A 19,650-nucleotide genomic window follows, 5' to 3' on the forward strand; every position below is an offset into this window, starting at 1 on the left:
ACAGTCACTTGTATCATGGTGCAATGAAGCAGGGAAACATCTAAAACCTGCAGGGACACCGGCCCTCGAGGACTGGAGTCCGACACCCCTGCTCTAGGCTATCTCCATCCGCCCTTTCTAAGGCTGGTGCTTGCAGCTCATCAAAAAATCTCTTCACACGCTCCCTGTCATTAATTTCTGAGGTGTACAGGTCCTTATAAAAGGACTTAAATTGATGATTAATACCCTTCTGATCTATAATTTTATTTCCTAAAATATCCCCAATCTCCACTATCCTACCTGTAGCTGCTGATCGTTTCAGTTGCTGGCTCAAGAGTTTGCCTGCGCGTTCACCATGCTCATAAAAATCCTGTCTTGATCTAAAATATAGGTCCTCCTCACGTTGACTCATCAGTACATCGTATTCAGTTTGGAGCAAAATCTTCTTTCGATGTAACTCTTCAGAGGGGGCTATAGAGTGTGCCAGGTCGACTTCCTTTATGGCTTTCATTATATCAGTAGTGCGTTTCATCCTTCTTTTCCTTTCACCTGCACTATATGAAATGATTTGACCTCGTATATATGCTTTCATGGTTTCCCATAAGGTACCACATCCTATCCCAGGGGTATCATTAAGCTCTAAGAAAAAATCTATTTGAGAATTAATAAATGTAGTAAAATTGTCATCTGCCAACAGTCTGGTATTAAGACGCCATGTCCGCTGGGGTGGCGTGTTCTCAGGAAAGCAAAGTTTCAATATGACCGGACTGTGGTCGGATATTACTATACCAGAATATTCCACTTCCGTCACCATAGGGGTCAATTTATTGTCTAATAAAAAATAGTCAATCCTTGTATATGTCTGATGTGGTGGAGAGTAGAAGGAGTACCGCCTGGAAGTTGGATTTGTGAATCTCCATGGGTCGAATATACCGTACGCGTTACAGAAAGAACCGATGCATTGTGCTGATTTACTTAATACCGTGGTTGTTGAACTAGAGCGGTCCAAAGTTGCATCAAGAACACAATTTAGGTCTCCCCCCAAAATCAGATTGTGAGTATCGAGATTAGGTAATCGTGAAAACAAGTCTCTAAAAAATTGCATATTGTCCCAATTTGGAGCATATATATTCGCCAGCACTACAGGCATATTAAAAAGCTTTCCCACAACAATAACATACCGACCATTTTTATCCCTTATTGTAATTGTTTCTACGAATTGTAAATTCCTGTGTATCAGGATGGCCACTCCCCTACTCTTACTATTGAAGTTCGAGTGATAGATTTGATTAAATCCCCCCCTACAGAGTTTAAGATGATCCTTATTTAACAAATGGGTCTCTTGTAAATAAGCTATTTCTGCTCCCTGGTCCTGCAAATGTGAGAATACCTTACTCCGCTTAGCTGGCTTATTGATCGCCCCTACATTCCAGCTGATTTTTGTGTCCATCTTGCTCACACCCATGTTTGACGCCATATCAGGAATCTGCAGCCAGGTGTCACCATTGTGCCCCCGTGAAACATAAACACAACCAACACATAACATATAACATACATGAACTCTAACACGCACACAGAGCTCTTTAACGAGCTCTCTCGTGGCCAACCGGTCCACCATCTCCACACGCAAAGCCTACCGCGTGCGGCTCCGTACCAATCACCCCCCTTAAAAAACGTAACATCGCCCCTCTGACTTAGTCATCTAATGAGGAAACAAACTGGAGGACCTCTAACCGTGAGATCTTAGATAAAGTAATGCCCAGAAATAAAATTGGAAAACGAACAGGGAGGTATAATTAACCCTAAATCAGCCCTAAAATCCTGCACACAATTACACCCCAAAAAGCTACTTAGCCCAGTTCAAACCAGTCTGTTGACTTCATCCGGGGCTCAGTTCTTTCTTGATGTAACCCACAGCATCCTTTGGATTCTGGAAGACTTTGGTCTGCCCTCCTTCTGGCGTGATGACCAGCGTTGCCGGGTAACGCAGCCCGTACCTGACACCCGCGCAGGTCCGCAGGAGGCTTCTTGCTTCTTTGAAGGCTGCTCTTTTATTGTTCACTTCCTGAGTGTAGTCCGGAAAGATGTGAATCCGGCCATTCCGACCCTCCGGTGTTCTCTCCATTTCCCTCGCCTTCTTCAGTATCTCCTCCTTCTCTGCATAATAGTGACATCTCACCACGAAGGCTCTCGGCGGGACCCCGTCTCTGTCTCGTCTTGCGAGAGTCCGGTGCGCTCAGTCCAGCGTCGGTATTACTGCCAGTCCCAACTTTTCTTTCAGCAAGACAGCAATAAAATCTGATGTTTTTTTACCAGCCTCGGCTCCCTCTTTGATCCCCACGACACGCACGTTGTTGCGCCGTGACCGTGCCTCGAGATCCTCACTCCGTCCCCTCAACTTTAATATCTCCTTCTCCATTTCTTTCATCCTAGTCTCCATGTCAGCCATGGCATCAGACTGCACACTCAGCGTCTCATCCACTTCTTTTTCCCGTTCATCCATTTTACAAGCCAAACTTCTTGTTTTACTGTCAATCAGCCTCACCTCCGCGCCCAGCATCTCAATCTGGGCCTTTGTATTTTCCTCCAGGCTCTTGACCCACTTTTCCATTTCGGCCGTTGTCTCTCTTCTCCCCTTTTCTATTTCTTCTTTACACTTCGTGATCTCAGTCTTCGTCTCCGCTCGGCATTTTGCAATTTCGGTATTGCCTCGTTTAATCTCGGCCATCATCTCCTCTGCCCATTGCGGCATGCTGTCCCGACGGGGCGGACTAGCAGGCTTGCTGGCTGAGGAGGCCACCTGCGACTTGTCTCCTGTTCGTGTTGCTCGGGCGGTCATTTCGGCTTCAATTTGCACTTAAAGCGTCCCCGTTTGCTCCCCGTGCAAAAACACACTTGTTTAATCCCACCAAATGTGAGAAATGTGGCGATGTTAGTAATTATTGACAACTTTTTCACGGAGCCTCAACTCGTACGTCCTCACACGGCAAAGCACATCCGACGCCCCCCGATTTTAATAAAATTAAATGTTTTTATCATAGACTGACAATAATGTCAAACTGAACCGCACTCATTAAAGTTGTGATTCGCTCTGCTTGTACCGATAATAACCACAAATTACTCTGATCACCGCCGACTTGATTGAGAAAAACTCTGCGGCCCCGACATGGGGGTGTGTGTGTGTGTGTGCGCGCGTGTGTGTGTGCGTGCGTGTGTGTGTGCGCACGCTCAGCGGAGTGAATGTATCGGAACTCGGAGGCAACAAGCAGAGCTCACGATGATGATTCTTTTGTCACCATAAAAACGGTACGTCCTGACTTACTCGGGCTATCTACTACAAAATGTAATCAGTTTAATCAGTTCGTATTAAAAAGAGAAACGCCAAAAGAAAGCCTAACCGCGTTGCATTGTTTAGCCCAAAACGTTCTACCGGGAATCCAGTCTTCTCTTCAAGCGTTCAATTAGCACCACCTGCGACACGTGTAGAGTGTATTTTCATACACTTCATTAGTTACACTAATGAATAAAAGAAGATGCAATGGCGAGTGAGTTGTAATAATAATGATAATAGTGTTTTCTACAATTGTACAGGCTTGGCAGGGCGCCAGGCCAATGAGAGCCCCCGCCAGGCCAGAAAAGAAAAAAATAATATGCCAAAAATAAACAATGTATCTATCCATTAATTCAGAAATCAATAATCATTTCCATTTGGGAGCCTCTGTGCGGCGCTGAATATTCAATGCGGTGTTTTGCCGTGTGCTTCACATTGAAATGACTGGAGGCAACACGTTGCGGCAGTGAGTAAGTCCCTTTAGGTTAATACTGTGAGAAATAACCTCTCATAATAGCGGTGTACAGTTAATAAATGTAATAAATGCTCCTACTGCCGTTTCTGCTGGCTACTGAGTCCCGTAAGTGGTGAGTGAGTTTTAACTCCTTAATTACTATCCAGCGTCAGAGTCACGTACAGTACACAAACTGACAGTGGCTCAACTCATTAGTTTACTGTTTCTGTTGTTAATAATGTCATTTGCAATTGTGAAAAAAAAAAGGCAAAATAAAATAAAAAAAAAAATAGAAAAACTGTGAACAACCGCATTCCGTAGGCTATTCGGTACTCAGTATTCAGCCAAGTCTTTTTATTCGGCTTCAGTTTCGGCCTCCAATTTTCATTTCGGTGCATCCCTAGTTTTTTTCGGTGGGTACCACTGGTAACATTCTGGACTTTTGTTTAATAATGTTGAACTTGACTCCTCAGTTGTCTATATTTTATTGTTTTGTTTTTATTTTATGCTTTTACTATTTCAATAAATGAAAATAAATATGAATATGTTATTATTGCACTTCCAAATCAGTTTACCATTTCCTTTTGCTTGCGATATAACGTCCAAGAAAAAGTTTGCTTTTCTTAACTGACTTATCACTTTATTTCTCAGGCTTTTAAAATTAAATGTGTCTGTATTCAGTCTAGATTTTAAAAACTTTTAAGGGCAGCATCTCTTTCCTTCATTAAAAGCCATATCCCCTCACTGAGCCAAGGTAATTGTTTTCTGCTTTTAGATCTTCGCAATCCAGTTTTGGTGAATTTAGATAAAATAGTGGTGGTGTGCTCCTTCAAAATGCCACATGCCAACTCAGCGTCCTGGCCAGAAACAAGGTCATTATGAACAGTATTTTTAATTTCCATATCCAATAGCTCCATGTCCCGTTTAGGAATAAAAGAGGTAAATACTTTATTCCTGTTTTGGTTTCTCCAACGGGTCTTCAAAAGTTTTCTTGAGACAAGAGTGAGGTTATGGTCTGATAACCCCGTAATTAAATTATAAGTTTTGTTAATAAGATCCACTTTATTTGTGAAAATCAAGTCCAAGAGAGTTTTAGAGGAGCTAGTTATTCTGGTTGGGTCAGTTACTGTAAGTTAAACTGTTTGGCAATCAGTCTTCTCAGAGCATGCTTTATCGAACCAGTTTAAATTAAAATCACCCATTAAAATAGTTTCTCTATTGTTGCAAGCTTTCAATATATCTTTCAATATGTCAAAAAAAGCAGAGTTCTTCTCATTTGGTGGCCTATACAGCACAACAACATTGAATGACATCTCAGGGGACAAAAACATTGTGACTCCTACACACTCCAGATCATTTGAGGGAAAAATCTAACTGTTTACATCTGATACTGCTTTTAACATACAAGAGTACGCTACCACCTCTTTTGTGGGTCCTGTCTCTTCTGAATAAATTGTAGTTTGGCATAGTATAGACACCTGCAGGAGTATTCTTGCCCAGCCATATTTCTGAAAGCCCCAAGTAATCAAGATTAGTCATTCAATACTTTTTCCAGTTGTTCTGTTTTAGATGGAAGACTCCTAATATTAATATGTCCACCAAAAAACCCTTTAGGTTTAGAATCTTTGCATGATTTACAGTTTGGAACAGTTTCGTCTGTTGTTGAATATATTGCAAGATTTGTGAAAAAACCGGAGGGGGGGTAATTTTGAGAAACTTTTTTTTTTTTTTTCAGAAAAATTACCACACAACGGGCCAGCAGTATAAAACTTGTTTCTTGTGTAAACCTTACACTTAAGCTACATAATAACGTAGGCAGTAGGCCTATTTTGAACATGAACTGAACCACTGCATTTGCAGAAATATTTTCTCCCAATATTGTTTTTAAATGTGCCAAATAAAAATAAACAAAATATTTTTTAAATTCTTTCTCTCGATATCAGTTTAACAGAAAACATGAAATAATGTGCTGTCAAAATGTTTTTGTTTTTATTGTATTTGTCTTTTGTGGTTAATCGGGTATAGGTCAGAGTCTGACCGTCAGACTCCGAAAACAATAAATTTTTCACAATGAACACGGACTCTGTGTATTTTGGTTGTTATTACTTGTTAATAATTACGATGTAATGGTGAAAATACTTTGGGTGGGGGGGATACATTTAGTCCCCACCGAGGATAAAAATAATTCAGCAGAGGGTAGGACGTGTAAACCAGAGGGGGGGGGAATCCCCACCGGCAAATCGCACCCTGTGTGTGTGTGTGTGTGTGTGTGTGTGTGTGTGTGTGTGTGTGTGTGTGTGTGTGTGTGTGTGTGTGTGTGTGTGTGTGTGTGTGTGTGTGTGTGTGTGTGTGTGTGTGTGTGTGTGTGTGTGTGTGTGTGTGTGTGTGTGTGTGTGTGTGTGTGTGTGTGTACCCCTCAGTTAAAGAAGGAAAAACCCACAACTCACTTGAATCTTACAAAAGTAACAATAAATAAAAATTAATTGAAAATTAAATAATCAAAATCAGCCATTACTTTTGAATTGTTGATTAACATAATTATAAAAAAAAACAACTAATGAAATAGAGCTGGACAAAAATGATGGTACCCATAACTTAATATTTTGTTGCACAACCTTTTGAGGCAATCAATCCAATTAAACGATTTCTGTATTTGCGAATGAGCGTTCTGCAGCTTCAACAGGTATTTTGGCCCATTCCTCATGAGCAAACTGCTCCAGTTTTCTCGGGTTTGATGGGTGTCTTCTCCAAATGGCATGTTTCAACTCCTTCCACAGATGTTCAATGGGATTCAGATCTGGGCTCATGGAATAGTCCAACGCTTTTCTCTCAGCCATTCTTGGGTGTTTTTGGCTGTGTGTTTTGGATCGTTGTCCTGTTGGAAGATCCATGACCTGCGACTGACACCAAGCTTTCTGACACTAGGCAGCACATTTCTCTCCAGAATGCCTTGATAGTCTTCAGATTTCATTTTACATTGCACACATTCAAGACACCCTGTGCCAGATGCAACAAAGCAGCCCCAAAACATTACTGAGCCTCTTCCATGTTTCACCGTAGGGACAGTGTTCTTTTCTTCGTATGCTTGGTTTTTGAGTCTATGAACATAGAGTTGATGTGCCTTACCAAAAAGCTCCAGTTTGGTCTCATCTGTCCAAAGAACATTCTCCCAGAAGCTTTGTGGCTTGTCAACATGCATTTTTGCAAATTCCAGTCTCTCTTTTTTATGATTTTTTTTTTTCAGCAGTGGTGTCCTCCTTGGTCGTCTCCCATGAAGTCCACTTTGGCTCAAACAACGACGAATGGTGCGATCTGACACAGCTGTACCTTGGCCTTGGAGTTCACCTTTAATTTCTTTGGAGGTTGTCCTGGGCTCTTTGGATACAATTCGAACGATCCGTCTCTTCAATCTGTCATCAATTTTCCTCTTGCGTGAGTTTGGAAACACCTGGGATGTCAATTAAAGGACACACCTGAGTTAATCATGTCACTCTGGTCAAATAGTTTTCAATCTCTTATAGAGGTACCATCATTTTTGTCCAGCCCTATTTCTTTAGTTTTTTTTTTTTAAATAATTATGTTAATCAACAATTCAAAAGTAATGGCTGATTTTGATTATTTAATTTTCAATACATTTTTATTTATTGTTACTTTTGTAAGTTTCAAGTAATTTCAGTGAGAATTGTTGGTTTTTCCTTCTTTAACTGAGGGGTACCAACAATTTTGTCCACGTGTGTATATCTATCTTTTCTTATTGGGGAAGTTTATTGGGGAAAATTACTGAGTCTCTCTGTTCTTTGCAATATAATTGTTGATTCTATAATCTGGCCTTGACAGAGCGGTGTTGGCCAATCGCTCTAGTCACAATCTCCCTGGTGGAATGTAAACAAGGGACTCTGCCCCCACTAACCCTCCCCTCTCCAGGAACATCTGTGGACCTGTTTTCAGAACTGACTGAGCCGCCTGATAACATCAAGGACATTGGCTGAGGAGCAGCTCTGAGCGAAGTTCACGGACCTACCGCTCACACACACTTGCTGATAACCACACCTCCCTCAACTCAACGCCTTCCTCGCCCCCCCCCACCCCCCACATTGTGATGATGTTTGTTGCTTTGTGTGCCGAGGTGTTTTTTGTACCTTGACACTGTGTATTATACTCAGTGTGGAGATGTTTTTTTTTTCTCCCCTCCTTCTCCTTTTTTGGCACATGTAAATCAAGATAGCAAGTTTTAAAGGATGAAATTCTTTGTTTTTTTGTTTTGTTTTCTTAAACTTCTCATGAAATGTACAAAAATAAAATAAATCAAATCAAAAAAACCTGGCTCACTTGGTTCTCACTGGCTTATGTATCGCAAAGAAAACCATTCTAATGAACTGGAAACAAAAATCCAATCTATGTATTAATCAATTTAGGAATCTTCTGTTAAATCATATCAGTAATGAGATAATGTCTGGCTCCACTAAACATCATTCGGCAGAACTGCATTCTCTCTGGTCCCCGATTATAGGCTTCATTACCTAGTGGGGGCGAGTGGGTGGTGATACATACATAAATATCTCTGCTGTTTCTCATCATCATTTGCTGCATCGGCAGGACTTGGAGCTCTCCAGCCTCCCGGCGGCTCTGGTTGAACGGCCCGACAAACCATCTCCGATCGCGCTGTTTTCTTTACCGAGATCACAAGAAAAGCAGAGCAGTGATCTCCTCTCCATCCTGTGTTGCTGTCTTGTTTATTTATCTTTACTCCACCAACTCAAAATATTGAATCACTTTTCTAAGCCAACGGCGAGACGCAGCTCAAACGGCAGGTGTATCCGCCCCTTTAATCTGATTGGTTTATGAGTAAATCGTCCCCCACGTGGGGTGTGATCTTATGATTGGCTGACACAAAGGAAGATATCTGATTGGTTGCAGATCCTTTGTGTTAAAAGTCTCAAAAGTCACATGCAAATCCAGCTCAGCCCACAGACAAAAAAACGTTTGTAAATCAGGTTATATTTGTGTGTGCATCAAAAATACATTTGTGTATCTTGTCCCACGCACGTGTGAATTGTCCTTTGCATTTGTGGATCGGCGTGTGCGTTTGTGAATTATGAGACTGTTCTACATCCATACTTGAAACTTAAGGATAATGTAAGTCATCTTCTCTGTTACAGAATCATAAAGGAAGACCCAAAAGACACTGCTGTGATGATTGCGAACAAGTCTTCACCACTTCATCAAACTTGAAGAGGCATAAGAAAACTCACTATGGTGATAAACCATACAGGTGTGATCAGTGTGAGGCGGCTTTTGCCCGGCAAGGTCATTTGACGACTCACCAACGTCTTCACACTGGAGACAAGCCTTACAGATGCGATCAGTGTGGAGCGGCTTTTGCCCATCAAAGTAACCTAACGACTCACCAACGTATTCACACTGGAGACAAGCCTTACAGATGTGATCAGTGTGGAGCGGCTTTTGCCCAGCAAGGTCATTTGACGACTCACCAACGTCTTCACACTGGAGACAAGCCTTACAGATGCGATCAGTGTGGAGCGGCTTTTGCCCAGCAAGGTAATTTGACGAGTCATCAACGTTTTCACACTGGAGACAAGCCTTACAGATGCGATCAGTGTGGAGCGGCTTTTGCCCATCAAAGTAACCTAACGTCTCACCAACGTATTCACACTGGAAACAAGCCTTACAGATGTGATCAGTGTGTAGTGGCTTTTGCCCAGCAAGGTGCTCTAACGACTCACCAACGTATTCACACTGGAGACAAGCCTTACAGGTGTGATCAGTGTGGAGCAGCTTTTGCCCATCAAAGTAACCTAACGACTCACCAACGTATTCACACTGGAGACAAGCCTTACAGATGTGATCAGTGTGGAGCGGCTTTTACCCAGCAAGGTGCCCTAACGACTCACCAACGTATTCACACTGAAGACAAGCCTTACAGATGTGATCAGTGTGGAGCGGCTTTTACCCAGCAAGGTGCTCTAACGACTCACCAACGTATTCACACTGGAGACAAGCCTTACAGGTGTGATCAGTGTGGAGCAGCTTTTGCCGAGAAAGGTACCCTAACGAAACACCAACGTATTCACACTGGAGACAAGCCTTACAGATGCGATCAGTGTGGAGCGGCTTTTGCCCGGCAAGGTCATTTGACGAGACATAAACGTATTCACACTGGATAAAAAGTGTACATTTGTGATCAGTGCTGATATAATTTATTTTGAGTGTTCAGTTAAAAGGCACCAATTTACTTTAGTTAATTTAGTTTGAAAGAAATAATTCTGGTGGTTTGATTGTGGGAAAGATTTTTAATATTTTTTTTAAAAACCAGCAGATTCTTACAGTTGTAAGAGCTGTTCAGTTATAACCAGATTTAGAAAATGAGGTATAAGAATTCAATTCAAAAGTCTTTATTTTGAACATGATGGTAGTGTAAGTAACAGACATGCTCGAACATACTTGAACAATGAATGCAATTTTTTTTTTTGAAGCAGCAGCAGTTTTGACATGTTCAAAAAGAAGTAAGAAGAAGTAAAAAAAACTTATCCTACTCCTTGAAGTCAATACCATGTTTTCACATAGACCCTTGTTATTAGATGTCAAAAGTCTTGATGTATTGAGAAGTTACACAAATTAATATTAAAATTTTTACACAGTGTAAACATATTGTGGTATCCACTTTATTCCTGGAGGCGCTTCTGTAGAAATGATTATGGGTGTAACTTCCGGTGAGATGCCGGAAGTAGCATGAAGCCATTGACTAACCATGGCAGCTGAGCGCGAACAGCGGCTTATTTTAAAGCAATTTGCTTTCAATTTAGCAGAGACGTTACGGGTTTGTTTCTGACATTTAATATTTAACATATTTATCAACCATTTATTAAAATGTCCTTGCGGAGCTCGGGTACGTCGTGTTGCGGAGGAAAACCCGCATCCTACTTTGTGGCTGGGATCTGTTGTGCCACAGCGGGTTAGCTTGGCTGTCTAGTTATCGAAGGGTTATTAATAATTGTATTAATAATTAATAATAATTAATAAAGTCGACTATTTATCAAATTGAATGATCAAAAGTGATAAAAAGATCTTCGGGGCACCACCCTGTTCCTTAAGCAGGGAAATGATAACTTTTAACAGCAGAAAATCAGTCTCAGATGATTAAGGTTTAAGTATAGTATAATTTAATTGAAGGGTGAGATTCGAACACTGGCTCTGTTCAAACAATCAGATATGACCAAAATTTGCATGAAACAACAGAAACCACTCATTAAAAATCAATCGGAATTTATTTACATACGGGTATCAAAGCAGATGTAATTAAATACCCAAATAAATCCTGATGGCACACTACATCATTATAAAACCATTAATTAAGAAAACAACAAATCAGTAAAAATGAAATGAAAGTTAAATGCATGGGATGTAAAAGAAATCAAAAGCAATAATAAACATGATATCAACGAACATCTACGGTTTAAAACATGGTGGCTGAACAAAGATGGCTGCGGTGTTTAAAGACGGCAGGACTCTGTGGTATTTAAAGATGGACGCGCCCTCGCCACGTGCAATCGGACCGGATGGCAAACGCGGGCGTTTCAAACAGACTACGGCAGAAAACGACGACTACCAAATAATCAAACACGATAATGATAACAATGATGATGATCTATGCCGTAATCTCAGTTCGGAACACAGATTTAGCTCTGAACCGCTCCAATTTACTGATAACCAGGGCTCACGACTTCACACAGTTCTGAACCGCCCTTAAGTCCTACTGATCACTGCTCACGACCTCACGTCTCCTCGGGATCCGGATCGGGTGCCTGCGGGCTTGTCGACTGGGGTCGCTCTCCCCCCCCAGCCCGGGGGGGAGAGAAAGATGGGATCTTGGCCCGGAGCCAAAGATCCAGTTGTTCCAGGACGAGATGTTGTGGGGAAGAGATAAAAAGGGAGAGAGGGACGCAGCGCCGCGGTCCGCGCCGTGGATCCTCGGATCCTCCGGCCGGACCGGCTGGTGCACGCCGCAGATCTCTCCTCTTACCCCCCCTTTGGGGGGGGAAGGTCGTGGTCCCTTTGGCCCGGAGCCAAAAGTGGACGAACTGACCCACTGGTTGATGAAGGAAAAAGAGAGAGAGAAAAAGGAGCAGAGCGGCGTTTTGATCCTACGCGCGCTGCGGTGACGTCATCGGTGCCTCGCTTGCAATTGGATGCGCGCCGCTTGTAGGCGCCGCCCCCCCCCAAGCAAGGCATGCTGGGGGTTGTAGTTCATGGCAAGGTGGCCATTTATGGAGGCACATTACAGCCGATTTTTGACTGAGCAGTTTCAAAGTTGAATATACACATTCACAAAATGTTCATACATTTATAAGTTCAGAGTCCACATGAGCATATGGGCGAGGCCCAACAGATCCGACAAACCACCGGAGAAGAGATGCCAAATCCTCCGAAGGATTGACAGCAATGTCATGAGAACATCAGGTATGATTTCAGGTTAATGTCATGAGAACATCAGGTATGATTTCAGGTTAATGTCATGAGAACATCAGGTATGATTTCAGGTTAATGTCATGAGAATATCAGGTATGATTTCAGGTTAATGTCATGAGAATATCAGGTGTGATTTCAGGTTAATGTCATGAGAACATCAGTTATGATTTCAGGTTAATGTCATGAGAATATCAGGTATGATTTCAGGTGTATGGAGGACACAGCATTGTAGTATTTTCCTATTATGACAACCTTTAGTATTACGATATTCTGTACAGTTAAAATACAAAGTGTGTTTATGGTACGGACTGCAGGGCAGCATTAGAGTAAAAATACAATAGTTGCACTACCGACTTGTTGATAAGAAAAATGTTTTTTGTTAATTAAATCTTAAATCGTAGCTGTGATAATGTACCAGGTTTTTCCTAAACTTCTGGAGTGCTTAGGTGATGTGGTTGCAGGTGGGGGGTTGTGGGTCTTCCCTCAGGTACATTAGATGAGGGGGCTGGGGGTGTTATAATGGTAGGGAAAACCCTAATGTATCATATCTTATCTTAATAATTGTGTACTGTATTGCTCCCTCAGATGAGCCTGACCAGATGGATCAGAACGAGGAGCTGTGATCAACACCAAAGCTTCCTGTGATGCCCAAACACAGTGGTCAGACCCAGGGATGGAGGACCACACATATTCTATTATTTACTGCTGGAGATGAGGTGATGGGTGACCGTGGTTTCACAGTTAGAGACTTGCTGGAGGAGCGTAGGGTGAGGCTAATCATTCCAGCATTCACACGCAAAGGATGCCAGCTGACCAGTGAGGAGGTCACTCACACACGCCGCATTGCTCATGGCTGCATTCATGTTGAATAAGGAACCTGGAGGTGTACAAGATTCTTTCTCAAACAGGGCCAAATTAACTTTGTGCCCAAAATTGACAAAATGCTCAAGATTTGTACTGGTTTAGTGAATTTAAGAGCTGAGTTTATTTCAAGTGAACTTAAACATACTGACATATTTCATTCATTTAACATTTTCTGAAAACAATTTATGTACAGTTACACTTACAGTATCTTTAACACATAACTCTCAACAGGTTAAGTGCTGTATGTAGTTTGTAGAGCTGCACTTACATATTTCATTCATTTAACATTTTCTGAAACAACTGAGGTCCAGCTGCAATTGTTCTTTTTTTGAGGAAATAAAAGTCCAAATATTGTGATTTCAGCTTGTCAGGTGTGAATATTTTCTGGTTTCTTAAGTCCTCCGACAGTAAACTGAATCTCTCTCACTTAAGACACAAATGTAATGTGCTTTTGTTAAACAATATTTTTGTGTTAAAATGTTTTGATTCATGTCCCTATATTGTATGTCCTAATATGTCAGGAGGGGATCTTTCAGGTTGTTTTTAATAAAACTGAAAACAAAAATGAAGTCTGTTTTACTGTTTTCCCCCTAGCTTTATACAGAGGGGCAGAGCTGAATCTTCTTTGCAACAAATTCATCTACAAATGTTGGAAGTATGTGAAAGTTCTGGAGGTGTTTCATGTGTGTATCTGAAGTCTTTGTCAAATGAAATGTGGAACTCCAGGTGCTCAGTTGGTCCAGATAACCAGCTTGCAGCCCCAGGCACATCACTGCCAGCTGGACCTGAAAGAATAAATATAAAAGATGGCTTACAGTTTGTCTTAATGAAGGTTCACAAGTAGCCTACCTGTCACATTAGTTCATAGATTATAAGCAGTACTCGAGTTGTAAAAAAAAATCAGGGGGGGTGGTGGATTTTATCATATGGGAACAGATAATTTGTGCTGATTACAAATAATATATTACAAATAATAGCAGTGACCAAAACACCTGCAGAAATACTGCAGGAATGACATAGCAGCAGTTAAATGCAGCCTTCTGTAAGCTTTAAATATCCACTGGGCTTACATCAAATACATCAAAACACAACAATAAAAAACACTTTTCTGAACTTATCAATATGACTCTGTCCTTCACAGGATAAGTAAAATGGATCACTGCAAAAACTCACAATCTTAACAAGAATATTTGTCTTATTTCTAGTTAAAATGTCTCATTTTAGTAAAAAGAAAATCTCATTACACTTAAAACAAGACTCATCACTGGAAAAAACAACAATTTTCACCTGTTTCAAGTAGATTTTCACTTGAAATAAGTAAAAAAAATCTGCCAGTGGAACAAGATGTTATTGCTTGTAATGAGAAGATAAATCTTGTCCCACTGGCAGATTTTTCTACTTATTTCAGGTGGAAATTTACTTGAAACAGGTGAAAATTGTCAAATGTTATTTTTCTGGTGATGACTCTAAATGTTGAAATAGCAGTAAAACCACATTCATTGATGAAACGACATAAGGGATGGAAAGGGGGATGATTTGGACCGTTTTTATTTCAGGAGGGATCTCATCCCCCCTCATCTCGAGTACTGATAAGTAACAATATTTACCCACCTGGAGGAGTATCCACTTTGCCCATTGGGAAGAATGAGATACTTCTCATCTTCTAAGCATTTCTTCACTTCTTCAGGTCGTCCTCCCATCCCTCAGTAGCAGGAGGCAGAGGTAAGATGATATTGTCCCGTTTGAGCTGTGACAGGTGGTGTTTCCACATGTTTTATATCCCCAACGCTCGGAGAAAGAGGGTTAACGCGTTCACTCAGCATGTAAACAAACGCCGGTTCTGGCAGCACCGGAAGTAGCACCCACAATTCGCGCAAAGCCTCATGGGGCGAAAAATTCTCTGTGTTCCAAACACTTCTTATGGACCTCAAGTCCTGCATATCCTATAAGTCCCACTGGACTATTCTCTTGGTACTCAGACCAACCATGGCACTCTGGCCATTCTCTCTTTAATGTTACCCGAGATATTAAACCTTTTTTAGAAGAGCGAGTCAAATTCGAAGGCAGGAGAAGCAAAGCATTCTCACAACACAATCAAAGTCAAGTGTTATGAAATTGCAAGTGTTCCTAAACATCTCTACAATAACGTTCTCAATATCCTCTGCTCACAACCACACAGCGGACTTACCTAAAATTTTGGGATGACGTCAACCTTCCTCTGGTACTCCAGTTCACAGACTTTCGACAACAGCCCAGCAACAATAATTTGGGATTTTGTAAATGGACCCCTTTTACCTCTGAGTAATTTGGATAAAAGTCACTGGTGTGTCGTTGGACTGGAAAGAGGAGTTTCCATCGAAGGTCTATTTTCATCCGGGTCACAGCACCAAATTGTTGAAGAATAATATAAAATCCAGTTCAGGAATCCGCTGTGAGGTTGAGAGTTTTATTTCAGTAAACCGGCGGTGGGCAGGACCAGCACAGATCGTGTCTGAAGTTGGTATGCCGACCCAGAGAGGTTTGACAACAGGGCTTTTATACAAAAAGTTCAAAGCACAGACGGCAAGAATCAACAACCCAAAGGTGAAAGACAAGGAGCAATTAAAAGCTATTTACAGTTAGATGTGATCATTCAGTTTGGAACTACCCCATAGTAAGTCAGGAAGTCCATCATATGGCATCCCCATGGATCAAGTCCTCGTCTCTGCAGGGGCAGGAAGCCAAAGCCACTTCGATGGTGCCGTCTCAGCAGGGGTGCAGGAAGCCGGAAATTGCGTGACAATGTGTCTCAAGCAGGAGTATGAGGCTGAAGCCACCTGCAAGGCGTCGTCCCTGCAGGGGTTCAGGAAGCTGACATTCAGGTCGACCACGGTGCTGTCACAATAACTCATCACATGGAATTTTTAATTTTGCACACTGATTTCAAAGAATGTCAGTTTCTGTAGTTCAGAGGGAAGCAAGAGTTAAAATATGTCCCTCAGCATGAGCCTCTCAGAGCATGCAGGAGAAAACCTGCAGTATCCATCTTGCTGTCAAGACTTGTAACAGAATTCTTTTACAGGATTTTTTTTGTCATGCCCGCCGACTTTGCAGGTCAAAGCATGTCAGTTTCTGTAGTGTAGTGGTTATCAAGTTAGCCTAACACGTGAAACGTCCCCTTTTTGAAACTTGGTGGAAAATTGAAACTTTACAGTGTTATTATTTGGACTTGGAAAACCACTCCAGTCCTCTTCAGGACAGGAAGGCCGACCATCTCTTTCTTGCATTGGCTCTCATTGCAGTTCCACAACTGTCAAAAAGAAAGTCATTCACCTACACTTTAAAATGTCCAACTTTACAGGAAAAAAGAAACATATTAACTGCATGCTATAAAAAAAAGGGAAAAATTGCTTTTTCTCAATGTTTTTTTTTCACACCCATGACATCTCTGTGGTGGATGATTTTTTATTCTACCACAACAGGACAACTAATATGAAGCCATACATTTATTTCTAATATGATTGATGTTGTGCCACAGGGGAGGTGCTGGTTCAGTTAAAGCAGTGCTTCTCAAAGTGTGGGGCGCGCCCCACTGGTGGGGAACGGAGACATGACAGGTGGGGCGCGAGCGGGCGCGAGCCGCGCGACAAACGGGAGGAAGTTTTCAATTTCATGCCTATTTTACTATAAATGCTATTGACAATAAAGATAATTCATTCTAAACAAAACACACACAAACACACACACACAAACATAGTAATATTTAATAGCTAAAATTATTAAAAAGCATTAGGAGACCAGAGAAAAATGTACCGGAACTAAAACAAATACAATGATTGACATCGGAATGTTAATTGGGGCGGGCCGTTACTGTAGCTGCTACATTGTATCCGATTGTATCAGTAGCCTACAACAAGGCAGCAGGTAACTGTGAGCAAGATGGATAGATTTGTGACACGGAAGAGAAAAGAGCCAGCAACATCACACACACAAGACAAGACAGAGGGGCCAAGTCAACCAAAAATCCAACCAAAAAGAAAATATGACGAAAGCTATCTTGGTCTCGGATTTACGGTTTCAGTGGTCGGTGCAGAGGAGAGACCGATGTGTGTTCTGTGTCTGAAGCCGTTAGCAGCAGACAGCATGAGACCAAACAAACTAAGAAGACACCTGGAGACAACACACCCCAGTCACGCTACCAAACCACTGGATTTCTTTAAAAGAAAACTGGCTGAATATCAACAGCAGGAGCAACGCATGGCAAAGGCTGCGTCAGTTAACTGCCAAGCACAAATGGCCTCATACAGAGTTGCATACAGAATCGCCCAATGTAAAAAGCCACATACAATTGCTGAGGAGCTGATTTTGCCCGCTGCTCTTGACGTGGTGACAGCAATGATCGATGAGAAAAGCGCAGCCAAATTGAAAACTATCCCGCTTTCAAATGACACAATTGCGAGGCGTATATGTGACATGTCAGATGATCTTGAAGATCAACTGATACAAAACATAAAAGACACTCGTTTTGCATTGCAAGTGGATGAGGCTACCGACAGCAATAAGGACACTTTGTTTATTTCATACGTCCGCTTCGTGAACAACGGGTCAATGTGCGAGGATTTGCTCTTTTGCAAGTACGTAAAAAAGAGAGCCACGGCTGATGAGCTATTTAAGATCATGGACAGTTATTTTAAAGAACACGGTCTTAAATGGGAAAATTGTGTGGGTTTTTGCTCTGATGGCGCACAGACCATGGCAGGGAAAAGGAACGGGCTGCAGGCACTGATAAAGAAGGTTGCTCCAGATGCGCACTGGACGCACTGTGTCATTCACAGGGAAGCGCTCGCGTCAAGACAGCTCAGCCCTGAACTCAACGAGGTTTTAACAGAGGTTGTGGGCATTGTTAATTTCATTAAAACCCGACCCCTGAAAGCGCGACTGCTCTCTCGCAAGGTGGCTCTCCAGGGGCAAAGTGTTGTCGCGCGTCTTTGAGCTGAGAGTGGAGATTCGACTTTTTTTGGAGGAGGAGCGCATGTCCGAGGCTGCAAACAAATTCAGAGATGAACAATTTCTGTTGAAGCTGGCCTATCTCAGCGATGTTTTTTGCAAGCTGAATGACTTAAATCTTCAGCTACAGGGCAAAGACAAGCACCTACCTCACCTGGCAGATAAGATCACTGCGTTCTCCCGAAAACTCGAGGCATGGGGCAGACGCCTCGATCAGCAAAATGTAGAGGTCTTTGAGAACCTGAGTGAAGTTGCTGAAACCAGTCACACTGGAGCCACCACAGTGATCCCGTGTATAAAGCAGCACATCTCTTCTCTGAGAGAAATGTTTCAGAAATATTTCCCGAACAACAGTGCTCAGTATGCCTGGATTATGGATCCATTCAGTGCAGCAGGTTGGTATTTTAAGATTTTATTGATCATAATCAATCATATATTTTATTTATGTTGTATATACTTACTAACTGAAATATACAGATTTCTTCATGTTTATTATGCAATGAAAAATAAAGTAATCCAATTTTTTTATTCTATCTGCAGTGCCTGCTGATTTGAGCCAACCTGAAGAGGACCAATTCATTGACATGACCTCTGACTCCACCCTGAGGCTGAGGTTTACAGCTCACACTCTTAGTGAGTTCTGGATTGGAGTTGAAAGGGAATATCCCCTCATCGGACAGAAAGCTCTTAACATCCTTCTTCCCTTTGCAACTTCATATCTCTGCGAGATAGGCTTTTCAGCTGTAGCTTCTCTGAAAACAAAGCACAGATCCCAGCTCAACATTGAGCATGATTTGAGGGTGGCAGTTTCCAGCCTGCAACCCCGTTTTGAAAAGATGTGCAGGGCAAAACAGGCACACTGCAGCCACTAGTACTGTGTTGCAGGGAAAGTTCACTTGTTTATGTTTTAGTTTTTTGCACAGATTGCAAATTAAGTTGGCGCAACTGCACTTTTATTTTCTCTTTTTGAACTTTGTGCAGTGCAAAACAGGCACACTGCAGCCACTAATGCAGGGAAAGTTAACTTGTTTATGTTTTAGTTTTTTGCACAGATTGCAAATAAGTTGGCACAACTGCACTTTTAATTTCTCATTTGAACTTTTTGCAGTGCAAAACAGGCACACTGCAGCCACTAATGTAGGGAAAGTTATCTTGTTTATGTTTTAGTTTTTTGCACAGATTGCAAATTAAGTTGGCGCAACTGCACTTTTATTTTCTCTTTTTGAACTTTGTGCAGTGCAAAACAGGCACACTGCAGCACTAATGCAGGGATAGTTCTCTTGTTTATGTTTTTGCAAATAAAGTTATTCTGTTGTTCTAATAAAGTTGTTCTCTTTTTGAACTTCGTGTTAATTGTTGTTTTTGATTTTGATTCAGTATCAAATATGACTGATATACTTGGTGCTAGTAATTTCAATACATTTAAAATAATTTCAAGTAATTCGTCAAGATTTCTGTTGGGGCGACGGGGGCAAGTGGGGCTTGAAAATCCCCACTTGTTCAAAGTGGGGAATGACGAAAAAAGTTTGAGAACCACTGAGTTAAAGAG

At 41.7% G+C, this 19,650-nt stretch overlaps 1 protein-coding gene across 1 annotated transcript in view; it reads left to right on the forward strand.

Annotated features, from left to right (window-relative positions):
- The first annotated feature begins 3,517 nt into the window (after positions 1-3,517).
- Positions 3,518-19,650, forward strand: part of LOC133460936 (zinc finger protein 845-like) — a 53,413-nt gene continuing 37,280 nt past the window's right edge. The window contains exons 1-2 of the mRNA XM_061741651.1: positions 3,518-3,524; positions 8,973-9,827. Coding sequence (XP_061597635.1) covers positions 3,518-3,524; positions 8,973-9,827 — 862 coding nt within the window. The remainder of the gene's footprint in view (positions 3,525-8,972; positions 9,828-19,650) is intronic.

Source organism: Cololabis saira, chromosome 15 (genome assembly GCF_033807715.1).
Source record: "Cololabis saira isolate AMF1-May2022 chromosome 15, fColSai1.1, whole genome shotgun sequence".
Taxonomy (NCBI): domain Eukaryota; kingdom Metazoa; phylum Chordata; class Actinopteri; order Beloniformes; family Belonidae; genus Cololabis; species Cololabis saira.